Genomic DNA, 26230 nt, shown 5'->3' with positions numbered 1-26230 from the left:
GACGACTATCAGGCCTCACCAACAACCATGACGACTATCAGGCCTCACCAACAACCATGATGACTATCAGGCCTCACCAACAACCATGACCACTATCAGGCCTCATCAACAACCATGACCACTATCAGGCCTCACCAACAACTATGACCACTATCAGGCCTCACCAACAACCATGACCACTATCAGGCCTCACCAACAACCATGACCACTATCAAGCCTCACCTCCAACCATGACCACTATCAGGCCTAACCAACAACCATGACCACTATCAGGCCTCACCAACAACCATGACCACTATCAGGCCTCACCAACAACCATGACCACTATCAAGCCTCACCAACAACCATGACCACTATCAGGCCCCTTCAACAACCATGACCACTATCAGGCCTCACCAACAACCATGACCGCTATCAGGCCCCTTCAACAACCATGACCACTATCAGGCCTCACCAACAACCATGACCACTACCAGGCCTCACAAACAACCATGACCACTATCAGGCCTCACCAACAATCATGACCACTATCAGGCCTCACCAACAACCATGACCACTACCAGGCCTCACAAACAACCATGACCACTATCAGGCCTCACCAACAATCATGACGACTATCAGGCCCCACCAACAACCATGACCACTATCAGGCCTCACCAACAACCATGACCACTACCAGGCCTCACAAACAACCATGACCACTATCAGGCCTCACCAACAATCATGACCACTATCAGGCCTCACCAACAATCATGACCACTATCAGGCCTCACCAACTACCATGACCACTATCAAGCCCCTTCAACAACCATGACCACTATCAGGCCTCACCAACAACCATGATGACTATAAGGCCTCACTAACAACCATGACCACTATCAGGCCTCACCAACAACCGTGACGACTATCAGGCCTCACCAACAACCATGACGACTATCAGGCCTCACCAACAACCATGATGACTATCAGGCCTCACCAACAACCATGACCACTATCAGGCCTCATCAACAACCATGACCACTATCAGGCCTCACCAACAACTATGACCACTATCAGGCCTCACCAACAACCATGACCACTATCAGGCCTCACCAACAACCATGACCACTATCAAGCCTCACCTCCAACCATGACCACTATCAGGCCTAACCAACAACCATGACCACTATCAGGCCTCACCAACAACCATGACCACTATCAGGCCTCACCAACAACCATGACCACTATCAAGCCTCACCAACAACCATGACCACTATCAGGCCCCTTCAACAACCATGACCACTATCAGGCCTCACCAACAACCATGACCGCTATCAGGCCCCTTCAACAACCATGACCACTATCAGGCCCCTTCAACAACCATGACCACTATCAGGCCTCACCAACAACCATGACCACTATCAGGCCTCACCAACAACCATGACCACTATCAGGCCCCACCAACAACCATGACCACTATCAGGCCTCACCAACAACCATGACCACTATCAGGCCCCACCAACAACCATGACCACTATCAGGCCTCACCAACAACCATGACCACTATCAGGCCCCACCAACAACCATGACCACTATCAGGCCTCACCAACAACCATGACCACTATCAGGCCCCACCAACAACCATGACCGCTATCAGGCCTCACCAACAACCATGACCATTATCAGGCCTCACAAACAACCATGACCACTATCAGGCCCCTTCAACAACCATGACCACTATCGGGCCTCACCAACAACCATGACCATTATCAGGCCTCACAAACAACCATGACCACTATCAGGCCCCTTCAACAACCATGACCACTATCAGGCCTCACCAACAACCATGATCTTCGTCAATTTATATAGCAACCATATTCACTGTGATTTTCTACTCCATCCATGGCCATCATCATTTACTACATGAGCTGTGACCATCCTTGTTTTCTAGAGCAGCCATGGCCACCATCATTTTTTTTTACCAGTTGTGATCACCATTATTTGCTACACCAGCGATGATTGCCACCATGTTATACACCAACTGTGACATTTATAATTTTCTACACCAGCCATGACCGCAATCATATTATACACCAACCATGACGTTCATCATTTTCTACACGAGCCATGATTGCCACCATATTATACACCAACCGTGACATCCATTATTTTCTATACCAACCATAACAGCCACCATATTATACACCAACCGCGACATTCAAAATTTTCTACACTAGTCATGATCACTACCATTTTATACACCAACCGTGACGTTCAGAATTTTCTACACCAGCCATGACCACCACCATATGATACACTAACCTTGACGTTCATCATTTTCTACACCAGACATGGCCACCATCATAATTTACACCAACCATGACGTTCATAATTTTCTACATAAGCCATGACCGCCACCATATTATACACCAACTGTGACATACAATATTTTATGCACCAGTCAGGACCACCACCATATTATACACTAACTGCGACATTCATCATTTTCTTCACCAGCCATGACCACCACCATATTATACACTAACCGCGACATTCATCATTTTCTTCACCAGCCATGACCACCACCATATTATACACCAACTGTGACAATCAGAATTTTTTTACTCCATCCATGGCCACCACCATATTATACACCAACCATGATGTTCATCATTTTCTGCACCAGCCACAACCACCATCATTTAATATACCAGCCATGAACTCCATCATTTTCCACAGCAGCCGTATCCATCATCAAATTCTATATCTCCAAGTGCCACCATTATAATTTACAAGTATGTTGGCCAACATCATGTTATGTAGGCATACAGGTCACCCTCAAGTTCCTCAGCTGGGATGAACGCCATTGTATTTTACAGCCACCATAAAAAAAATATATTTTACAGCAACTTCAACCAATGTTAAGTCATGCAACCACATTGACTACAGTAATCCCTTAGAGCCATTACAATCATTGTCATGTTCTACAGGCCCTCCAGTATGTTCAACATCTAACACGGCTTTTCTCAACCAAGGTTCCATGGAACCTAGAAGTTGTTAGGGTTTCCTTGAGCAATGAGCAATTTGTGACTCTCGGATAAGTAACCACTGACACAAATTATTTTTTTAGCTGTCCGTAAGGATGAGATTTTTCCCACTGACCATAATTGTAAGAAGCATTCTTCCCTCCTACTGTCATGCAAATGTACTTTGAGCTGTAGATTTTGTAAATATTAAAGCTGAATTCCTGGAATTCAGCTACTTTGTAAAAACTTTGGGCATGCCATGCGTTAAGTCTAAGGAGGTGCCTTCAGCCTAGTAGACTTATCTCAATAATTCACATCTGAAAGGTTTATTGTGCTCCAAGAAGATAATTTCTGAAGTTCCAATGCTGCGAATTGTGGTCTCAGTTCCTTCAAGAGCAGAGTCACTGGAACTGTTATGCCCACTCCTCCCTTCCCCTCCTGCAGCCCATTCACAGGAGCCTTTGCATTATGTGAACTCATTCACAAAATACGAAGGCTTCTGTAATGGGCAACAGAGGGGAGGGGTGGTCATTGCTTATCTATGTGCTTCTCACAACCAGAATGTATCCTTTCGGAGTGCAATATACCTGTCACATATAAGTAAGAGATAAATCCCGTAGGTGACATGCACCTAATTGGACTTAATTTATACTTTGCCTGAACTTTTTCTAAAGTTGCTGAATTCCTGTAATTTAGCTTTAACAGGGGTTCCCTGACACTGGAAAGTTATTTCAAGGATTGTGTTTAATGCTGCTCAAGGTAGAGAGACTCCCAATCTCCAAGCACAACTCCTCCTGTAGGTACCAGCCCGGCTCGTCTGCTGCATAGATGAGAAAGGAAATCCAATCGGCTCCACTCCAAACAATCCACTTTATTGAACCAAGATAAAACCAATACAGACAGTGGAAATACATTGGGGGACTTCCTTATTTCAAGGGTTCCTCCATACTATTCAACAGTCACCATAAGACCCATCATACTGGGTGTCTACCATACCAACCATCATCTCCTGCAACCATCCTGACCATCATAGTGTCCTACAGCCTCCACCATCTCCAAGAAACCACCAGGATTTCAGTCCTACGTTCTCTGGCCACTGAATATATTACACAACCATACGTTGAACGCACGTTACCTGGGGGTTGGGCCGTGACATCCATTCTGGAAACCTGTGGGAAAAAAAACATTTTGCTGAACAAAAAGAATCAGTTATTCTAAGAAGCTGAGAATATTTACAGAAATAATGGCAGATAGGCATTGGGGTTGATTTACTAACACCGGAGAGAGCAAAATATGGTGCAGCTCTGCGTGGCAGCCAATCAGCTTCTAGCTTCCACTTGTTCAATGAAGCTTTGACAATACAACCTGGAAGCTGATTGGTTTCTAAATCAATCCCATTGTCTTTGGAATCATCATCCATTCCAGGTTACAATAAACGAGTCTCCTTTCTAATTCCAAAAGAGGATTTACTGTATTTAGAGCAGGAAAAGTCTTGGAGAGAATATGATGCACTCTAACTTTAACCCCTTCAAGTATGGACAATCCCCCCCCCCTTCCAGTCCGGACACTTTCCCCCCCTTCCAGTCCGGACACTTTCCCCCCCTTCCAGTCCGGACACTTTCCCCCCCTTCCAGTCCGGACACTTCCCCCCCCCCTCCAGTCCAGACACTTCCCCCCCCCCCCCTCCAGTCCGGACACTTTCCCCCCCTTCCAGTCCAGACACTTCCCCCCCTTCCAGTCCGGACACTTTCACCCCCTTCCAGTCCGGACACTTTCACCCCCCTTCCAGTCCGGAAACTTTCCCCCCTTCCAGTCCAGACACTTTCCCCCCCTTCCAGTCCAGACACTTCCCCCCCCCCTTCCAGTCCGGACACTTTCACCCCCTTCCAGTCCGGAAACTTTCCCCCCTTCCAGTCCGGACACTTTCCCCCCCTTCCAGTCCAGACACTTCCCCCCCCCCCTTCCAGTCCGGACACTTTCACCCCCTTCCAGTCCGGAAACTTTCCCCCCTTCCAGTCCGGACACTTTCCCCCCCTTCCAGTCCAGACACTTCCCCCCCTTCCAGTCCGGACACTTTCCCCCTCCTTCCAGTCCGGACACTTTCACCCCCTTCCAGTCCGGAAACTTTCCCCCCTTCCAGTCCGGACACTTTCCCCCCCTTCCAGTCCGGACACTTTCACCCCCTTCCAGTCCGGACATTTTCATCCCCCTTCCAGTCCAGACACTTTCACCCCCTTCCAGTCCGGACACTTTCATCCCCCTTCCAGTCCGGACACTTTCCCCCCCTTCCAGTCCGGACACTTTCCCCCCCCCCTTCCAGTCCGGACACTTTCCCCCCCTTCCAGTCCGGACACTTTGCCCCCCTTCCAGTCCGGACACTTTCCCCCCCTTCCAGTCCGGACACTTTGCCCCCCTTCCAGTCCGGACACTTTCCCCCCCTTCCAGTCCGGACACTTCCCCCCCCCTTCCAGTCCGGACACTTTCCCCCCCCTTCCAGTCCTGAAAACTTTCCCCCTTCCAGTCTGGACACTTTCCCCCCCTTCCAAAAAAGTCCAACAATTTTGAAAAAAAAGTGTTTTTCTTTTAAAATTTTGCAAATAAATAATCTTTCTTCCTAAATCTTGGCCAAAATTTATTCAGCTATCTTTTTAGTAAAAAAATATAAACCAAATTAGTTTATAACCAAAAATTAAAATTTTTTTTAAAAAAATTTTTACATTTTTATTTTTATTTTTTTTTTATTATTTATGGGGTTTTTTTTTTGTTAACATACTGTCACTCTAGCAGTAGTGTCACCATAGTAACACTGTACTACTTGTGGGGGGTTATGAAGATTTTTTTTTTCATGCTGATTGCTTTTACACCCATAAAGGCTGTAACATCAATCATTTCTCCTTCTCTCTGGCTGCATTCCTGCAGCCATTGAGAAATATTGTGAGAGCTGTGATTGGCTGTTGTGAATGGCCCTGTACCATGTGATCTCTGTGATCATTCACATATTTCACACGTAGTAAGCAATGATGTCAGGAAGTGACATCTTGCTTACTACTCTGCGTGTGATCACTCATTGGCCAATCAGTGATCACATGATGAGGACCTTACACAGAGGTCCCGTACAGCGATAGGTTTTCCGCTGTGTCCGCAGCGGATTGCTGTGCCGCACGCTCCCAGGGAGCGCGCACAGTCCAAAATGGCAGGCGCTGCTTATGAACGGCAACCCGCCCCTGCACTGCCACCGTCTGGCCATTTATATACAGCGGCCGGACGGGAAGTGGTTACAGAGTAACTCTACTTTTGTTGAGAGAAAAACATTCCCCTCTGGGTGATCGTTGTACATTGCAGAGTTTACAACGAATGTTGTTGCAGATTCCTACCTTTTGTTCTCCTGAAGAAATAGCTGTTTGTTTCTCTGTGTCCATGTGCAGAGTGACTGTGAACGGGAGCGACTTTATAATTATCGATCAGTTGCTGCACCTGCAGGGCTCTAATGAGGAAAGTGACGGGGTCTGCATCCCTTGAGACGTATTTACCTTTGGAGGTATCTCACCAAAAAGGATGTTTTTATTTCAGGGGATGCCCAGAATCTGACGTACTATGTTAGTAAGCCAATCACACAAGCAGGAAGCAACCTTTCTGGGGGAAGTTCTGTATCATGTGTGTACTGGACACCTGCAGGTAACCATATTGTATTTTACAGAAAATTAAAGGAATTTAACCCCTCGCCCTCCAGAGGATTTCCTCCCCCTTATTGACCAGGCCATTTTTTTGCGTTACGGCGCTGCGTTACTTTAACTGACCATTGCGTGGTCTTGCAACACTGCACCCAAATGAAATTTACGTCTTTTTTTTCCCACGAATTGACCTTTTTTCGGTGGTATTTAAGCGCCTGTGCATTTTTTATTTTTTGCGCTCTAAAAAAAAGTGACAATTTTGAGAAAAAAACAATATTTTTTACATTTTGCTATTAAACATGTCCAGTAAAAAAAATTGATAAAATCAAATTTTGTCATTAATTTAGGCCGAAATGTATTCTGCTCTGTGTCTTTGCTAGAAAAAAATCCCGATACAGGCAGCACAGTGGCTAAATGGTCAGCACTTCCGCCTGGCAGTACTCAGGTCATCGGTTCAAATCCTAACCATGGCACCACCTGCCTGGAGTTTGCATGTTCTCCCTGTGCCTGTGTGGGTTTCCTCCGGGTACTCCGATTTCCTCCCACACTCTAAAGACATGCTGGTAGGTTAATTGGTTCCTGTCTAAATTGTCCCTTGTAAGTGTATGTATGAATGTAAGTTATGGACCTTAGATTGTACGCTCCTCGGGGGCGGGGCCTGATGTGAATGTATAATATATATGTAAAGTGCTAAGTAAATTGACAGCTACAGTTGCAAGAAAAAGTATGTGAACCCCTTGGGATTACGTGGAGTTTTGCATGAATTGGGCATAAAATGTGCTCTGAACTTCATCTAAGTCACAACAATAGAAGAACACAGTCTGCTGAACATAATACTACACAAACATTAGATGTTGCCATGGTTTAATTGCACATAACATGTAAACATTCACAGTGCAGGGAGGAAAAAGTATGTGAGGCCCTAGCTTAATGACTTCTCCCAGAGCTAATTGGAGCCAGGAGTGAGCCAACCTTGACTCCAATCAGTGTGATGATATTGGATGTGTTGCTGACAGCTGTCCTGCCCTTAAAAAACACACACCTGTTTTGGGTTTACTGGTTTCAAGAAGCACTGTCTGATGTGAACCATGCCTCGCAGAAAAGAGCTCTCAGAAGACCTACGATCAAGAATTGTTGACTTGCATGAAGCTGGAAAGGGTTACAAAAGTATCTCCTTGAGCCTTGATGTTCATGTGTCCACGGTAAGACAGACTGTCTACAAATGGAGAAAGTTTAGCACTGTTGCTACTCTCCCTAGGGATGGTCGTCCTGTAAAAATGACTGCAAGAGCACAGCGCAGAATGCTGCATGAGGTAAAGAAGAATCCCAGAGTGTCAGCTAAAGACCTACAGAAATCTCTGGCACATGCTAACATTTTTGTTGACACATCTACAATAAGGAAAACATTAAACAAGAATGGAGTACATGGGAGGACACCACGGAGGAAGCCATTGCTGTCCAAAAAGAATATTGCAACACGTTTGAAGTTTGCAAAAGAGCACCTGGATGTTCCACAGCACTACTGGCAAAATATACTGTGGACAGATGAAACCAAGATTGAGTTGTTTGGGAAGAACACACAACACTATGTGTGGAGAAAAAAAGGCACAGCACACCAACATCAAAACCTCATCCCCACTGTGAAACATGGCGGAGGGAGCATCATGGTTTGGGGCTGCTTTGCTGCCTCAGGGCCTGGACGGATTGTTGTCATTGATGGGAAAATGAATTCCAGAGTTTATCAAGACATTTTGCAGGAAAACGTACGACCATCTGTCCGCCAACTGAAGCTCCGCAGAGGATGGGTGATGCAACAGGACAATGACCCAAAGCATACAAGTAATTCAACAAAACAATGGCTGCAACAGCACAGAATACGCCTTCTGGGGTGGCCCAGTCAGAGTCCTGACCTCAACCCCATTGAAATGCTGTGGCATGACCTTAAGAGAGAGATTCACACCAGACATCCCAAGAATATTGCTACACTGAAACAGTTTTGTGAAGAGGAGTGGTCCAAAAATGACTCCAGATCGTTGTGCAGGTCTGATCTGCAACTACAGGAAACGTTTGGTTGAGGTTATTGCTGCCAAAGGAGGGTCAACCAGTTATTAAGTCCAAAGGTTCACATACTTTTTCCTCCCTGCACTGTGAATGTTTACATGTTATGTACAATTAAACCATGGGAACATCTAATGTTTGTGTAGTATTATGTTCAGCAGACTGTGTTCTTCTATTGTTGTGACTTAGATGACGTTCAGAGCACATTTTATGCCCAATTCATGCAAAACTCCATGTAATCCCAAGGGGTTCACATACTTTTTCTTGCAACTGTATATAAGTACCAATAATACGTGTAAATTAATTGCTTTACATGAAAGTTATAGCGTTTCCAAATGGCGATATACAGTATTTCACAAAACAATATTGAGGGTTGAAACTTCCTTTTTTTTAACTAAACAGGAAAATGTAAAAAAATGATTAATCTGTTATTAATGATTAATGATTATTAATGATGATTAGTCTGATATTAATCCGTTTCTAGAAAGAATTCATGCTGAAAAGCTGTGTCAGGAAGCCACGACTTCTCTGCAGACTCGAAGAAGTCTTTAAAAGTTCTACAAATGTATTGAAGAAAGGACTTTTCAATACCTGAGCTCAGTGTTATGCCCCCGGCACGCTTATGCCATTAAAATTCATTTTCAGCTGCATCACTGACACAAATCTCCCCGATCACACCTCTGTCTCCCAGTCACAGCTGCCTAAAAGGCCCCGAGCTGCCCAAGCAGGTGCTCTATATAGGGCCCGGCCCTGACGTAACACCACACATCCCTCACATGTAGTAGAGACCAGCAGATCCACAGCTTAAAAATAGTTGACCAGGGGCGGACTGACAACTCATGGGGCCCCCGGGCGATAGGGGATCATGGGGCCCCTGTGTCCTTGCCCAAACTCAAAAAAGCCTATGAAACAGGTACCAGGGGCATCTCATGGGGCCCCCTACTGACCCCGGGCCCTCGAGCAGTGCCCGAGTTTCCAAATGGTCATTCCGCCCCTGGAGTGACCATTTGGAACCCACCACCATAGTCTCTGCAACAAGGGTGAAGGACATAGCCAAGCAGAGGTCTCCTAGCATGTGTTGGTGGGCGCTCTGCAATTACCACCAGCTTGGTCCAGCATGGCATGATGTAAGTATGTAGATTCCATGCTCATGGGACCACTGGGAAATTACTGTAGTTGTTGGCATTACTACAGTGATTGTAAGGAAATATACTGTATGTTATTAATCGTCATCCATGTTGTATAATGCCTCCATTGCTAGACGTGGGAACAGTTAGTTTTGATTTTGTAACTTCTCTCTCGTTTCCTTAGATTAGTTTCATTTCTGTAGAAGGAACTCCCTTATATGGTCTCCCTCAACTACTTGCAGTTTCTGTTCTTCACGTAACTATATTGATAAGAATGGAATGTTTCATTGGTCATCCTGAGATTAAGCCGCGCCTACTGAGTTCTGTATAACCGTTCTTGTCAGGCATTAAACTTTCAGAGATTTAGCTTGCACACTTCGGTGTCCGGAGCTTTATTTCTCCCAGGCCTGAGGGTAAAAATAACGAGGACAAGGGGGCTACAGACGTAGGTTAAATCCTTGCAGTGATCATCACCATCTTCAGTGTCCTGCGCATGTTGTTTCCCCTCTGCACACTGAAACGAGGGGGTTGCTTTGCTTGGCACTGTTATCAAGGTGGAAACCTTGTTAGGTCAGGAGTGGTGGTGGATAGGGTCCAGGATATGAGGTATAAAGCATAAACCTGGTCAGGTCAGGAGTGGTGGTGGATAGGGTCCAGGATATGAGGTATAAAGCATAAACCTGGTCAGGTCAGGAGTGGTGGTGGACAGGGTCCAGGATATGAGGTATAAAGCATAAACCTGGTCAGGTCAGGAGTGGTGGTGGACAGGGTCCAGGATATGAGGTACAAGGTGTGAACCTGGTCAGGTCAGGAGTGGTGGTGGACAGGGTCCAGGATATGAGGTATAAAGCATAAACCTGGTCAGGTCAGGTCAGGTCAGGAGTGGTGGTGGACAGGGTCCAGGATATGAGGTACAAGGTGTGAACCTGGTCAGGTCAGGAGTGGTATTGGACAGGGTCCAGGATATGAGGTATAAAGCATAAACCTGGTCAGGTCAGGAGTGGTGGTGGACAGGGTCCAGGATATGAGGTACAAGGTGTGAACCTGGCCAGGTCAGGAGTGGTATTGGACAGGGTCCAGGATATGAGGTACGAGGTGTAAACCAGGTAAGGTCAGAAGTGGTGGTGGACAGGGATTTGGGATAAAAGGTACAAGGCATAAATCTAGTCAGGTTGGAAGTGGTAGTGGACAGGGTTCTGGATATGAGATACAAGGCATAAACCTGGTAAGGTCAGGAATGGCTGGGGACAGGGTTCTGGATATGAGATACAAGGTGTAAACCAGGTCAGGTCAGGAGTGGTGGTGGACAGAGATTTGGGATAAAAGGTTCAATGCGTAAATCTGGTCAGGTAGGGATTGGTGATGGACAGGGTCCAGCATATGAGGTAAAAGGTGTAAACCAGAGCAGGTCAAAAGTGGTAGTGGACAGGGTCCAGGATACAAGGTACAAGGTAAACCTGATCAGGTCCAGAGTGGTAGTAGACAGGATCCAGGATACGAGGTACAAGGTACAAAACTGGTCAGTCCGTGACTGATGGTGGACAGGGTCCAGGATACAAGGTACAAGGTGTAAAGCAGGTCAGGAGTGGTGGTAGACAGAGATTTGGGATAAAAGGAACAAGGCACAAACCTGGTCAGGTTGTGACTGGTGGTGGACAAGATCTAGTATACGAGGTACGAGTTGTAAACCAGGTCAGGTCAGGAGTGGTGGTGGACAGAGATTAGGGATAAAAGGTACGAGCTAAATGGTGCAAACTTGGTCTGGTCGGGATTGGTGATGGACAGGGTCCAGCATATGAGGTACAAGGTGTAAACCAGAGCAGGTCAGGAGTGGTAGTGGACAGGGTCCAGGATACAAGGTACAAGGTAAACCTGATCAGATCTGGAGTGGTAGTAGACAGGGTCCAGGATACGAGGTACATGGTACAAAACTGGTCAGGCCGTGACTGATGGTGGATAGGGTCCAGGATACAAGGTACAAGGTGTAAACCAGGTCAGGTCAGGAGTGGTGGTGGACAGAGATTTGGGATAAAAGGCACAAGGTGCAAACCTGGTCAGGTTGTGACTGGTGGTGGACAGGGTCCAGTATACGAGGTATGAGGTGTAAACCAGGTCAGGTCAGGAGTGGTGGTGGACAGAGATTAGGGATAAAAGATACGAGCTACATGGTGCAAACTTGGTCTGGTCAGGAGTGGTAGTGGACAGGGTCCAGGATACGAGGTACAAGGTGCAAGCCTGGTCAGGCCATGTCTGATGGTGGACAGGGTCCAGGACACGAGGTACAAGGTACAAACTTGGCCAGGTAAGGAGTGGTGGTGGACAGGGTCCAGGATATGGGGTACAAGAGGTAAATCTGGTCAGGTCGGGAGTGGTGCTGACAGTTAAGGACAGACCCCCACTAGAGGACACGTGCTAAGTGACCTGGGCCCCAGGTGTCCGGCTGGACTGCCAAGCCCTGACCTGACACATCAGAGAAACACAGGGCCCTGCAGAATTCCCAACCCAAATCTCTGTTGCTTTGGGTGACCAGTAAGATGGTGTAGTGCAAGGTTTTTACTCCACCATCCATACACAAGTTGGAGGACAGTACGTCTACGTGAGCTGTGAGATGATTGTGGGCATGAATGTTAGGCATCTAGACAGTCCTGTAGGAAGAAGGGCCCCCTAGAGGGGCGTCGAGAACCTGTCATGGCTGGGGACCTGCCAAACAACCTGCTGCTAGAAAATCCATTACAAGGAACCATGACTGACCGGCCTCCTAGAAGGACCTTATCATAAGGGGCCCAACACTCCTTCACACACCAACTTCACATTGCAGGAGGTCAGACAAGTCAAGGAAGTTCTGATATTTGATGGGAGTAAATTAAGGTGACCATGGAGTGGCTCTAATCATTGGCGACATTTCAGAAAACAAAGACTTCACCTCCAGTGTGTTACATATATACCGCTCTGTATGTAAGGCAGCCGAGGGATCAGCAAGGTTTTACTGCCCTGTCAGCTCCTTATCTCCTCCAGTAAATGACACACCACAGATATTGTACAAAGAACATGGGACCTTCCCTGATGAACAAGAAGAAAGGAGAATGAGAGGGAAAGGGCAATGGAGGGGGAGAGGGGGTTGGGGAGGGGGAGAGGGAGTAAGAAGGAGAGAGATAGGGGAGGGGGAGTGAGAAGGAGAGGAAGAGGGAGAATGAGAAAGAGAAGGAGAGTGAGAAGGAGAAGGAGAGGGAGAAGGAGAAGGAGAGGGAGAAGGAGAAAGAGAGGGAGAAGGAGAAAGAGAGGGAGAAGGAGAGGAAGAAGATGGAGAGGGAGCGGGTGGAGGAGAGGAAGAGGGTGGAGGAGGAGAGGGAGAAGGAAAAGGAGAAGGAGAAGGTGAAGGAGAAGGAAGAGGAGGAGAGGGAGATGGAGATGGAGAAGGAGGAGGAGAAGGAGGAGAGGGAGATGGAGAAGGAGAAGGAGAAGGAGGAGAGGGAGAGGGAGAAGGCTAAAGTGAGTGGGAGAGAGAGGTAGAAGGAGAAGGGGAAGGAGAGGGAAAAGGCGAGAGAGAAAGAGAAGGAGAGAAAGAGGAGAAAGAGAGGGAGAAGGAGAGAGAGAAAGAGGAGAAAGAGAGGGAGAAGGAGAAGGAGAGGGAGAAGGAGAAGGGGAAGGAGAGAGAGAGGGAGAAGGCTAAAGGGAGTGGGAGGGAGAGGGAGAAGGAGAGGGGGAGGGGAGGGCAAAGAGGGAGGGAGAAGGAGAGGGAGAAGGAGAAGGGGAAGGAGAGAGAGAGGGAGAAGGCTAAAGGGAGTGGGAGGGAGAGGGAGAAGGAGAGGGGGAGGGGAGGGCAAAGAGGGAGGGAGAAGGAGAGGGAGAAGGAGAAAGGGAGGGGAAGGGAGAGGGAGAAGGAGAAAGAGAAAGGGGGGGGGAGAGAGAGGGAAAAGGAGATGGAGAGGAAGAGGGAGAAGGAGAAAAAGAAGATGGAGAGGGAGCGGGTGGAGGAGAGGAAGAGGGAGGAGGAGGAGAGAGGGGAGGAGGAGAGGGAGATGGAGAAAGGGAGGGGAAGGGAGAGGGAGAAGGAGAAAGAGAAAGGGGGGAGGGAGAGGGAAAAGGAGATGGAGAGGAAGAGGGAGAAGGAGAAAAAGAAGATGGAGAGGGAGCGGGTGGAGGAGAGGAAGAGGGAGGAGGAGGAGAGGGAGATGGAGGAGGAGGAGAGGGAGATGGAGGAGGAGGAGATGGAGAAGTGTACGTTCTGTGAGCTCATACTTTCTTTCTTATTTTTAGTTTTGTACTAAACTGGCTGCCTTGACACAACACAGGACATATCACAGGACATATCACAGGACATATCACAGGACATATCACAGGACATATCACAGGACACAACACAGGACATATCACAGGAACACACATCATAAAAGTGTGACGCAGGTCTTATAGATTGTACATGAACATCCAAAAGAATCCATGAAGATCACACTGACAATTTAAAAACACTGAAATTATAAAAAAAAACTTACCCCACTTACAGGGGGTATAACTGTGCCCTCTGTGCTAGGGGGGCAACACTGGGTCCTCTGTGCTGGGGGGTATCACTGGGCCCTCTGTGCTGGGGGGTATCACTGAGTCCTCTGTGCTAGGGGGTATCACTGAGTCCTCTGTGCTTGGGGGGTATCACTGTGTCCTCTGTGCTGGGGGGGTATGCCAGTGTCCCCTGTGCTGGGGGGTATGCCAGTGTCCTCTGTGCTGGGGGGGGAGAGTATCCCAATGTCCTCTGTGCAGGGGGGGTATAACAGTGTCCTCTGTGCTGGGGGTATGGTAGTGCCCTCTGTGCCGGGGGTATGGTAGTGCCCTCTGCTCTGGAGGTATGTAGTGCCCTCTGTGCTGGGGGTATGGTAGTGCCCTCTGTGCTGGGGGTATCACTGTGCCCTCTGTGCTGGGAGGGGGGGGGGGGAATCACAGTGCCCTCTGTGCTCGGGGTATGGTGGTGCCCTCTGTGCTGAGGGTATGGTAGTGCCCTCTGTGCTGGGGGTATGGTAGTGCCCTCTGTGCTGGGGGTATGGTAGTGCCCTCTGTGCTGAGGGTATGGTAGTGCCCTCTGTGCTGGGGGTATGGTAGTGCCCTCTGTGCTGAGGGTATGGTAGTGCCCTCTGTGCTGGGGGTATGGTAGTGCCCTCTGTGCTGGGGGTATGGTAGTGCCCTCTGTGCTGGGGGTATGGTAGTGCCCTATGTGCTGGGGGTATGGTAGTGCCCTCTGCTCTGGGCGTATGGTAGTGCCCTCTGTGTTGGGGGTATCACTGTGCCCTCTGCTCTGGGGGTATCACTGTGCCCTCTGTGCTGGGGGGTATGGTAGTGCCCTCTGTTCTTTAGGTATGGTAGTGCCCTCTGTGCTGGGGGTATGGTAGTGCCCTCTGTGCTGGGGGTATGGTAGTGCCCTCTGTTCTGGGGGGGTATCACAGTGCCCTCTGTGCTGGGGGGTATGGTAGTGCCCTCTGTGCTGGGGGTATCACAGTGCCCTCTGTGCTGGGGGGGGGTATCACTGTGCCCTCTGTGCTGGGGGGGTATCACTGTGCCCTCTGTGCTGGGGGTATGGTAGTGCCCTCTGTGCTGGGAGTATGGTAGTGCCCTCTGTGCTGGGGGGGGTATCACTGTGCCCTCTGTGCTGGGGGGGTATCACTGTGCCCTCTGTGCTGGGGGTATGGTAGTGCCCTCTGTGCTGGGGGGGGTATCACTGTGCCCTCTGTGCTGGGGGGGGGTATCACAGTGCCCCCACAATAAACAAATGGTACGAAACCGACCCGAAACCTTTATAGTCAATAAAAGCTTTTCATATACATCAGACTAGCTGGAGGTGCTGCACTGGGGCTCTGTGCGCTCGGGTGACACTTACCGCTGGCGGTTCCTCGGGGCCCCCGCCGCCGTCCGCCCCCGCACACTGAACGTCCAGTTTCATCTTCTTCCCTCCGGGTAAGTTCAGTTCATGAGAGTCTTTGTGCAGCACGCCGTCCCGGTCTGCGATGTGAGAAGAACGAGGTCAGGAATGGGAAACGACGGAAATCCCAAGAAATTGAACATACAGAAGAGAAAGTGACATTTGGACCCAAAACGCGAGAACACAAAACGGAACAAACGGCCGATCAGCCGCCCTCGGATCAGATCTGTGTGTGGGAAACGTGCGCACAATCGCCCAAACCTTTCCCGACGTGCAGTTCAGCGCGGTGCGTTTTTTCTGCGTTTCTCATGCATAGGGTAACCCATTGATATGAATACAGGGGGTACATGCGCCTGTAGGTGTGAACCAGACCTGTTGGCTGCATTTGTTTTCTGTTTTCAGGCTAGGTATACTTTTTTACTCGTACAGAAATTCTCGTTGATCCTGCCAGGATTCCAGTGTCCTTGGAACGACCAATCAGAGAACGTTCTGGTTTCTTGTACACGCCCCTCTCGCCCCATTGTAGGTTGTCACATGAATACTGTATACAGGGAAGAGTTCTACATCTCCCGAGACGCCGGATACATTCCCCAGATAACAAATCATTCTGATTATTATTATTAATGATTGTTTTGTATCATTATTGTAATATTTGGACATAATATTCTCTGTCCTCAGATTGGGGCGGGACACAGAAATAATGGACTGGCCCCTTAAAGAACCATGTGACCTCTTATACCTACAGGTCAGATATCAAATCAACCCCCCTCCCCCCCCCCTTCCCAATTCCTGGAGAAATCCAACCCGAGGTGACAACACTCCGATCTCTTCCCGGAATGGAATATATAGCAAGTGAAAGGAGACATTGGCTGCCCCTCCCCCACCACTCTCAGTACTTACCTGCCCCCTCCTTGTAGTGTATGAGGATCCCCTCCAGTCCTCAGTACTTACCTGCCCCCTCCTTGTAGTGTATGAGGATCCCCTCCAGTCCTCAGTACTTACCTGCCTCCTCCTTGTAGTGTATGAGGATCCCCTCCAGTCCTCAGTACTTACCTGCCCCTCCTTGTAGTGTATGAGGATCCCCTCCAGTCCTCAGTACTTACCTGCCTCCTCCTTGTAGTGTATGAGGATCCCCTCCAGTCCTCAGTACTTACCTGCCCCCTCCTTGTAGTGTATGAGGATTCCCTCCAGTCCTCAGTACTTACCTGCCTCCTCCTTGTAGTGTATGAGGATCCCCTCCAGTCCTCAGTACTTACCTGCCCCCTCCTTGTAGTGTATGAGGATCCCCTCCAGTCCTCAGTACTTACCTGCCCCCTCCTTGTAGTGTATGAGGATCCCCTCCAGTCCTCAGTACTTACCTGCCTCCTCCTTGTAGTGTATGAGGATCCCCTCCAGTCCTCGGTACTTACCTGCCTCTTCCTTGTAGTGTACGAGGATCCCCTCCAGTCCCCGGTACTTACCTGCCTCCTCCTTGTAGTGTATGAGGATCCCCTCCAGCCCTCAGTACTTACCTGCCCCCTCCTTGTAGTGTATGAGGATCCCCTCCAGTCCTCAGTACTTACCTGCCCCCTCCTTGTAGTGTACGAGGATCCCCTCCAGTCCTCAGTACTTACCTGCCCCTCCTTGTAGTGTATGAAGATCCTCTACAGTCCTCAGTACTTACCTGCCTCCTCCTTGTAGTGTATGAGGATCCCCTCCAGTCCTCAGTACTTACCTGCCTCCTCCTTGTAGTGTATGAGGATCCCCTCCAGTCCTCGGTACTTACCTGCCCCCTCCTTGTAGTGTATGAGGATCCCCTCCAGTCCTCAGTACTTACCTGCCCCCTCCTTGTAGTGTATGAGGATCCCCTCCAGTCCTCAGTACTTACCTGCCTCCTCCTTGTAGTGTATGGGGATCCCCTCCAGTCCTCAGTACTTACCTGCCTCTTCCTTGTAGTGTACGAGGATCCCCTCCAGTCCCCGGTACTTACCTGCCTCCTCCTTGTAGTGTATGAGGATCCCCTCCAGCCCTCAGTACTTACCTGCCCCCTCCTTGTACTGTATGAGGATCCCCTCCAGTCCTCAGTACTTACCTGCCCCCTCCTTGTAGTGTACGAGGATCCCCTCCAGTCCTCAGTACTTACCTGCCCCTCCTTGTAGTGTATGAAGATCCTCTACAGTCCTCAGTACTTACCTGCCTCCTCCTTGTAGTGTATGAGGATCCCCTCCAGTCCTCAGTACTTACCTGCCCCCTCCTTGTAGTGTATGAGGATCCCCTCCAGTCCTCAATACTTACCTGCCCCCTCCTTATAGTGTATGAGGATCCCCTCCAGTCCTCAGTACTTACCTGCCTCCTCCTTGTAGTGTATGAGGACCCCCCCCCCAGTCCTCAGTACTTACCTGCCCCCTCCTTGTAGTGTATGAGGATCCCCTCCAGTCCTCAGTACTTACCTGCCCCCTCCTTGTAGTGTATGAGGATCCCCTCCAGTCCTCAGTACTTACCTGCCTCCTCCTTGTAGTGTATGAGGATCCCCTCCAGTCCTCAGTACTTACCTGCCCCCTCCTTGTAGTGTATGAGGATCCCCTCCAATCCTCAGTACTTACCTGCCCCTCCTTGTAGTGTATGAGGATCCCCCCCAGTCCTCAGTACTTACCTGCCTCCTCTTTGTAGTGTATGAGGACCCCCCCCCAGTCCCCCCCCCCCAGTACCTACCTTTCTGCGCCTTGAAGTGTATGAGGATGTATCCCCGGCTGCAGTCGGTGTCTCGGATCTCACATTCTCCTCCGTTGGATTCGTTCTTCTTCTGGAAATACAGCTGAAGTTTATTTTTTAGTTTCTTCAGCTGATTGGGGTCCTCCTTCCACTGGAGGGCCACAGGGTAGGGGTACTGGGTGTCCCCCATGGTGAAGGGGTCCTTGGCAGTGAGGAGGGGGCAGGGGACGCAGTGTGGGGCCCTTCTCAGGTCCCTAAGTATGTGAAATAGTCTCTTTCACTTTCATTTCTTTATTTGTCGGTTCTGAGGCTCCTCCCCCGTCCTCTCCCATGACTTGTATATATACAGCTGTATCTGGGTCCTGTGACCACATTGTTACATTGTTGCATCCAAAACCCAGTATGAAGAAAGAGTTACGGGGAAAGAGAGCACTTGCAGGGTTAACGCCTTCACTGCCAGGACCGTGTTTGCGAGGGGGGGGTTCTTTTTTTGCCCAGACCAATTTCCTGCTTTTAGTGCCTTCACACTTTGAATGACAATTGCGCGGTCATGCGACACTGTTCACATATTACATTGTTATCATTTTTGTTTAGACAGCTTTCTTTTGGTGTCATTCGATCACCACTGGGGGGTGGGGGTGAGGGGTATTTTTAACTAAACAAACAAAAAAAGGCCAACATTTCTGAAAAAAATTATTTGTTCTAAAATTTTTAAAAAAAGTAATTTTTCTTCTTCACTGATGGGCACTGATGAGACAGAACTGATGGGCACTGATAAGCTGCACTGGTGGGCACTGATGTACACCAATGAGCAGGGGCGTATCCAGGGGCAGAATGACAACTCATGGGGCCCCCGGGCAATAGGGGATCATGGGGCCCCTGTGTCCTTCCCCAAACTCAAAAAATCCTATGAAAAAGGTACCAGGGGCATCTCCTGGGGCCCCATACTGACTCCGGGCCCTCGGGCAGTGCCCGAGTTTCAAAATGGTCAGTCCACCCCTGGGCGTATCTACCGCGAGGCAAATAAGGCGTTTGCCTAGGGTGGCAATTTTCAGGGGGGTGGCACTTCCCCCCAAGAAGAGACCTTTTGGGCAGTGGTGGACAGAGCCATGCAGGGCCGCCAGCAGAGGGGTCGCACCGGTACCCTTGCAGTGGCCCGGACAGCAGGAAGATCTATGTGGGGGAGAGAGAGGGAAGGAAGAGAGAGACAGGGGGAAGAGAGGGGAGAGAGAGGGAGAGGGGAGAGAGGGAGGGGGGAAGAGAGAGAGAGGGGAGAGAGAGGGAGAGGGGGGGAAGAGAGAGGGAGAGGGGGAAGAGAGAGCGGGAGAGGGGGGAAGAGAGAGAGGGGAGGGGGGAAGAGAGAGAGGGGAGGGAGAGGGGGGAGAGGGAGAGGGGGGAAGAAAGAGAGGGGGGAGAGAGGGGGGGGGAGAGAGAGGGAAGAGACAGAGAGAGGAGAGGGGAGAGAGAGAGAGAGAGAGAGGGAAGAGAGAGAGAGAGAAGGAGAAAGAAAGAGGGAGGGGAGAGAGAGAGAATCATATATACATACACTTATCTCGCTCTCTCATTGGGGGGGGGGGGCTAAATTTTTGTGTTGCCTAGGGCAGCACAAAATCTAAATACACCACTGCCAATGAGGCTACATTGATGGCCACTGATGAGACGGAACTGATGGGCACTCGTAAGCTGCACTGATGGACACCAATGAGGCGGCACTGATGACCACTGATAAACTGCATTGCTGTGCACTGATGACCACTAATAAGCTGCACTGATGGTCACAGATGAGGCGGCACTGATGACCACTGATAAGCTGCACTGATGGGCACTGATGAGGTGGCACTGATGACCACTGATAAGCTGCACTGATGACCACTGATAAGCTGCACTGATGAGGTGGCACTGATGACCACTGATAAGCTGCACTGATGAGGTGGCACTGATGACCACTGATAAGCTGCACTGATGGGCACAGATGAGGCGGCACAGATGATCACTGATAAGTTGCACTGATGGGCTCTGATGAGGCGGCACTGATGACCACTGATAAGCTGCACTCATGGGTATTGATGAGGCGGTACTGATGACCACTGATAAGCTGCACTGACGGGCACAGATGAGGCGGCACTGATGATCACTGATAAGCTGCACTGATGGGCACTGATGAGGTGGCACTGATGACCACTGATAAGCTGCACTGATGACCACTGATAAGCTGCACTGATGAGGTGGCACTGATGACCACTGATAAGCTGCACTGATGAGGTGGCACTGATGACCGCTGATAAGCTGCACTGATGAGGCGGCACTGATGACCACTGATAAGCTGCACTGATGGGCACAGATGAGGCGGCACAGATGATCACTGATAAGTTGCACTGATGGGCTCTGATGAGGCGGCACTGATGACCACTGATAAGCTGCACTCATGGGTATTGATGAGGCGGTACTGATGACCACTGATAAGCTGCACTGATGGGCACAGATGAGGCGGCACTGATGATCACTGATAAGCTGCACTGATGGGCACTGACGAGGCGGCACTGATGACCACAGATAAGCTGCACTGATGGGCACTGATGAGGCGGCACTGATGACCACAGATAAGCTGCACTGATGGGCACTAATGAGGCGGCACTGATGACCACTGATAAGCTGCACTGATGGGCACTGATGAGGCGGCACTGATGACCACAGATAAGCTGCACTGATGGGCACTAATGAGGCGGCACTGATGATTACTGATAAGCTGCACTGATGGACACTAATGAGGCGGCACTGATGACCACTGATAAGCTGCACTGATGGGCACTGATGAAGAGGTACAGATAAGGCTGCAGTGATAAGACTGCATTGACAGGTATAGGCGGCACTGATATGCTGCACTGACTACAGGAATCGATCCCGCTGGCTACTGATCATTAGCGGGGCCCCAGGGCTGTCTTTCATCACTCAGTCTCTGTGCTGGAGGAGTGTAATGAGTGCACTGAAAACCCAGAAATATCGGCAGCCCAGCGACACACAAGGCTGCTGTTAGAAACCACGTGGCCCCATACAGCCAAGCTGACCCCCACCCCCCAAAAAATAAACACAGTTGACTATGTTTCAGTTATAAATGAACACAGTTAGTGATTGGTACCGATCACCAGGCCCGGACTGGGACAAAAAATAGGCCCGGGAATTTTAGACTGAGCAGCCAGTTTCCAGTGTGGGGGGGGGGGGGTTGGAGTGTGCAAGGGCATTCGCGGGGGCAGTTGGTGACGGAATATTCACTGAGTCAGTCCTCCGCACTGTAATATTGATTACAGTCCCCTTTATATCACAGTACCCTTAGAGATCTAATCACAATGCCCCCTATATATTCAAAGAGATGGCCCAATCCAGCAAAGAGACATCCCCATATAGCAAAGAGGCAGCCCGTCAAGTAGCAACAGCTCATCTAGCAAAGAGACAGCCCATCCAGCAAAAAAACAGCCCGCCCAGCAAAGAGACAACCCATCCAGCAAAGAGAAAGCCCGTCCAGCAAAGAGACAGCTCGTCCAGCAAAGAGACAGCTCATCCAGCAAAGAGACAGCCCATCCAGTAGAGACAGCTCATCCAGCAAAGAGACAGCCAATCCAGGAGAGACAGTTATCCAGCAAAGAAACAGCCCATCCAGCAAAGAGACAGCTTAACCAGCAAAGAGACAGCATTCCAGCAAAGACACGGCCCGTCCAGCAAAGCGACAGCCCATCCAGCAAAGAGACAGCTGTTCATTAAAAGTACAGCCCGTCCAGCAAAGAGACAGCTGTTCATTAAAGAGACAGCCATTCCAGCAAAGAGACAGCTCATCCAGCAAGGAGAAAGCCCATCCAGCAAAGAGACAGCCCACCCAGCAAAGAGACAGCCCGGCCAGGAAAGAGACAGCTCATCCAGCAAAGAGACAGCTGTCCAGCAAAGAGACAGCCCATCTAGCAGAGACAGCGCAGCCCAGCAAAGAGACAGCTCATCCAGCACAGAGACAGCTCATCCAGCAAAGAGACAGCTGTCCAGCAAAGAGACAGCCCGTCTAGCAGCGACAGCCCAGCCCAGCAAAGAGACAGCTCACCCAGCACAGAGACAGCCCCATCCAGCAAAGAGACAGCCCCATCCAGCAAAGAGACAGCCTATCCAGCAAAGAGACAGCCCCATCCAGCCAGCCAAGGAGGTGTCCCTGTGTCAGTGGCGATTCCTGCTTGTCATCTGGAGCCATCACTGCTGCTCCTCCTGTCGGCCCTGCTTTAGGCACAGTCGCACAGCGGGAGGTGAGTGGCGGCCGCGGTCTGTATTAGCCCGGTCCAGACTGCGGCCGCCGCTTACCTCCCACTGTGCGGCACGGTCATCTTAAGCCAGGAGGTTCCAGCCCATTTGGCAAAAGCCCGGTGTGCCTTATGGCCAGTCCAGGCCTGCCGATCACTCATTGTGGTCATTCAGGAAAAAAAGGGGCTAGTAAATGTGACATATTTGCCGGAATCTTCCTCCACTCTCCATCCTAAAGGGGGAAACGTATGGTGCACAAGGAGGGTGATGGATGTGGTGGTGGGGGGGGGGGATTACTGGAACCGATCCCCTGTATGGCTCTTTCTGCAGCAGCTGAAGGCCAGTGAGGGGGAACAGAGAAGAAGCCAGAATTCAGCTGCTGCAGAGAGGGCCATACAGGGGATCAGTTCCAGTAATTGCCCCTCTCCCCCCTGCATGCCAATCACCCTCCCTGCCCACATCTGATTCACCCCCCCTGCTGGCCTGGGCCCCTTAAAAGAGGACTGGTGGTGCCCCCTTATCCACGGCCCTGGCGACACATATGTGCGGCGTGTGGATATTAAAGCCCGCCCTTTTGTAGTCGCACACGCGTGTTAGGCGATCATAAAGGGGTTCATATTTTTTTTTTTAAATCCTCTTCTCTATGAAAACGCTCTTCTGTATGACGTCGGCTCCATCTAGTGGCTTCTCCTATATGTGCCGGGTGAGAGGAAACAACTGGATATAAAACGAGGTCGCTGTATACCGTCCTGGGTGACGTCATGAAGCAGATATGGTCATCTCCGTATTTTAGTCCATGACGTCACCCAGGATCCCTTCCGGATTGCTGACATACCAACGCCGATGGGGATCTTGTATTCTATGTGTGCGGAGGATCACCATCGACAGACATTGTTCTGCATGACTGACACGGATCTACATCAACATTCGGTATGAGCGCCATTAATTCGGTATTAAACCCCAAATCAAACATTATACTGCCGCTTACCAGGTCCTAGATGTGGCGGCTGCATTCGTTTTTGTTTTTTAGGCTTTCTTTCTTCTATTTTCCTAGATTGTAAGCTCCCAGGATCAGCCCCTCCCTCTTAGATTGTAAGCTCCCGGGATCAGCCCCTCCCTCTTAGATTGTAAGCTCCCAGGATCAGCCCCTCCCTCTTAGATTGTAAGCTTCCAGGATCAGCCCCTCCCTCTTAGATTGTAAGCTCCCGGAATCAGCCCCTCCCTCTTAGATTGTAAACTCCCAGGATCAGCCCCCTCCCTCTTAGATTGTAAGCTCCCGGGATCAGCCCCTCCCTCCTAGATTGTAAGCTCCCGGGATCAGCCCCTCCCTCTTAGATTGTAAACTCCCAGGATCAGCCCCTCCCTCTTAGATTGTAAGCTCCCAGGATCAGCCCCTCCCTCTTAGATTGTAAGCTCCCGGGATCAGCCCCTCCCTCTTAGATTGTAAACTCCCAGGATCAGCCCCTCCCTCTTAGATTGTAAACTCCCAGAATCAGCCCCTCCCTCTTAGATTGTAAACTCCCAGGATCAGCCCCTCCCTCTTAGATTGTAAACTCCGAGGATCAGCCCCTCCCTCCTAGATTGTAAGCTCCCAGGATCAGCCCCTCCCTCTTAGATTGTAAACTCCCAGAATCAGCCCCCTCCCTCTTAGATTGTAAGCTCCCGGGATCAGCCCCTCCCTCTTAGATTGTAAACTCCCAGGATCAGCCCCTCCCTCTTAGATTGTAAGCTCCCAGGATCAGCCCCTCCCTCTTAGATTGTAAGCTCCAAGGACCAGCCCCTCCCTCTTAGATTGTAAACTCCCAGGACCAGCCCCTCCCTCTTAGATTGTAAACTCCCAGGATCAGCCCCCTCCCTCTTAGATTGTAAACTCCCAGGATCAGCCCCTCCCTCCTAGATTGTAAACTCCCAGGATCAGCCCCTCCCTCTTAGATTGTAAACTCCCAGAATCAGCCCCCTCCCTCTTAGATTGTAAGCTCCCAGGATCAGCCCCTCCCTCTTAGATTGTAAACTCTGAGGATCAGCCCCTCCCTCCTAGATTGTAAACTCCCAGGATCAGCCCCTCCCTCTTAGATTGTAAACTCCCAGGATCAGGCCCTCCCTCTTAGATTGTAAACTCCCAGGATCAGCCCCTCCCTCTTAGATTGTAAACTCCCAGGATCAGCCCCTCCCTCCTAGATTGTAAGCTCCCAGGATCAGGGCCCTCCTATCCCTCTTGTATTGATCTGTATTGTTGCTGTATTGTCTCCCTGCATATTGTAAAGTGCTGAGCAAACTGTTGGCTCCATAAATCCTGTATAATAATATTTTTGCCTGGTGATCCAGCCAGAAAGTCAGTTGTTTTTTTTTTTTTAACAGAACAAGCTCTCCTGTAGATATGTCAGAGGGATGACACAAACCACTGACCACTGACAGGGGGGGGCTTACAATTAGCAGCTTTTATTTATTGATGGAAAACCTTTTATCCCAAAAGAAACAAAGCTGTAACTGATCGTGAAGTGTGATCCGGATTTCGGCTTCACTTTGTTAGTGTATCTGAATCTGCTAGTCCATCCCCTCCCCCCCCCCAGACTGACAAAGGTGTCCTCTGTGCTCCTTCCTCCAGAGCGGGGGTGCTCTAATACAGGAGGTGTGTTACTGGCCGGATCACCAGGGGAAAACAGAGGGGGAAAAAAGCCCAAAAAAAAAGAAAACGAATGCAGCTGCCACATGTGATGGTTGGTAAGCTGCGATATACCACATCTCCGGTTTGGGGATTAATACCGCTTTAAATTTATGTCATGGGGTGTTCTTTATTCATTTTTACCGGAAGATTCCGGCACCCCTCCTGTGGGAGCTCAGCCTAGGACAAGATCCCCTAGGAGGAGAGGGGAAGCCGCATGTCGGAGGGGAATCCCATTCCTGCTCAAATCGCATGTTATTCTCTGCGGTGCCATTTGTGTCCTTACATCTTATATAGACGCCGATCGCACCACAAAGGATCGGGAGAAATTCATGGATACAAGAAAATCCTCAGCATTGACACCGATACAATATATATATACAGAGTCTCCCAGACGTGATCCCCTCCCCCAGACTGTATACAATGTATATATATATATATCTCCCAGACGTGAGCCCCCCTCCCCCGGACTGTATACAATGTATATATATATATATATATCTCCCAGACGTGATCCCCCTCCCCCGGACTGTATACAATGTATATATATATATATATATCTCCCAGACGTGATCCCCCCTCCCCCGGACTGTATACAATGTATATATATATATATATATATCTCCCAGACGTGATCCCCCTCCCCCGGACTGTATACAATGTATATATATATATATATCTCCCAGAAGTGAGCCCCCCTCCCCCGGACTGTATACAATGTATATATATATACAGAGAGTCTCCCAGACGTGATCCCCCCTCCCCCGGACTGTATACAATGTATATATATATATATATATCTCCCAGAAGTGAGCCCCCCTCCCCCGGACTGTATA

The 26230-nt window shown here is 49.7% G+C and overlaps 1 protein-coding gene across 1 annotated transcript in view; it reads right to left on the bottom strand.

The window, feature by feature from the left end:
- The window catches only part of LOC149441362 (protein mono-ADP-ribosyltransferase PARP14-like), an 87710-nt gene extending 68744 nt beyond the window's left edge, over positions 1-18966 (bottom strand). The window contains exons 1-3 of the mRNA XM_089657428.1: positions 18458-18966; positions 15725-15846; positions 4141-4174 (exon numbers count right to left, since the gene is read on the bottom strand). Of these exons, the coding sequence (XP_089513554.1) occupies positions 4141-4174; positions 15725-15846; positions 18458-18647 (346 nt within the window). The 5' untranslated portion in view covers positions 18648-18966. The remainder of the gene's footprint in view (positions 1-4140; positions 4175-15724; positions 15847-18457) is intronic.
- Between the last annotated feature and the right edge of the window lie 7264 nt (positions 18967-26230).

The sequence above is a fragment of the Staurois parvus genome, unplaced genomic scaffold (genome assembly GCF_062004578.1).
Source record: "Staurois parvus isolate SC_StPar_1 unplaced genomic scaffold, SC_StPar_1.0 ptg000999l, whole genome shotgun sequence".
Taxonomy (NCBI): Eukaryota; Metazoa; Chordata; class Amphibia; order Anura; family Ranidae; genus Staurois; species Staurois parvus.
The sequence above is the reverse complement of the archived record's forward strand: the minus strand, read 5'-3'. Positions and strand labels throughout refer to the sequence as shown.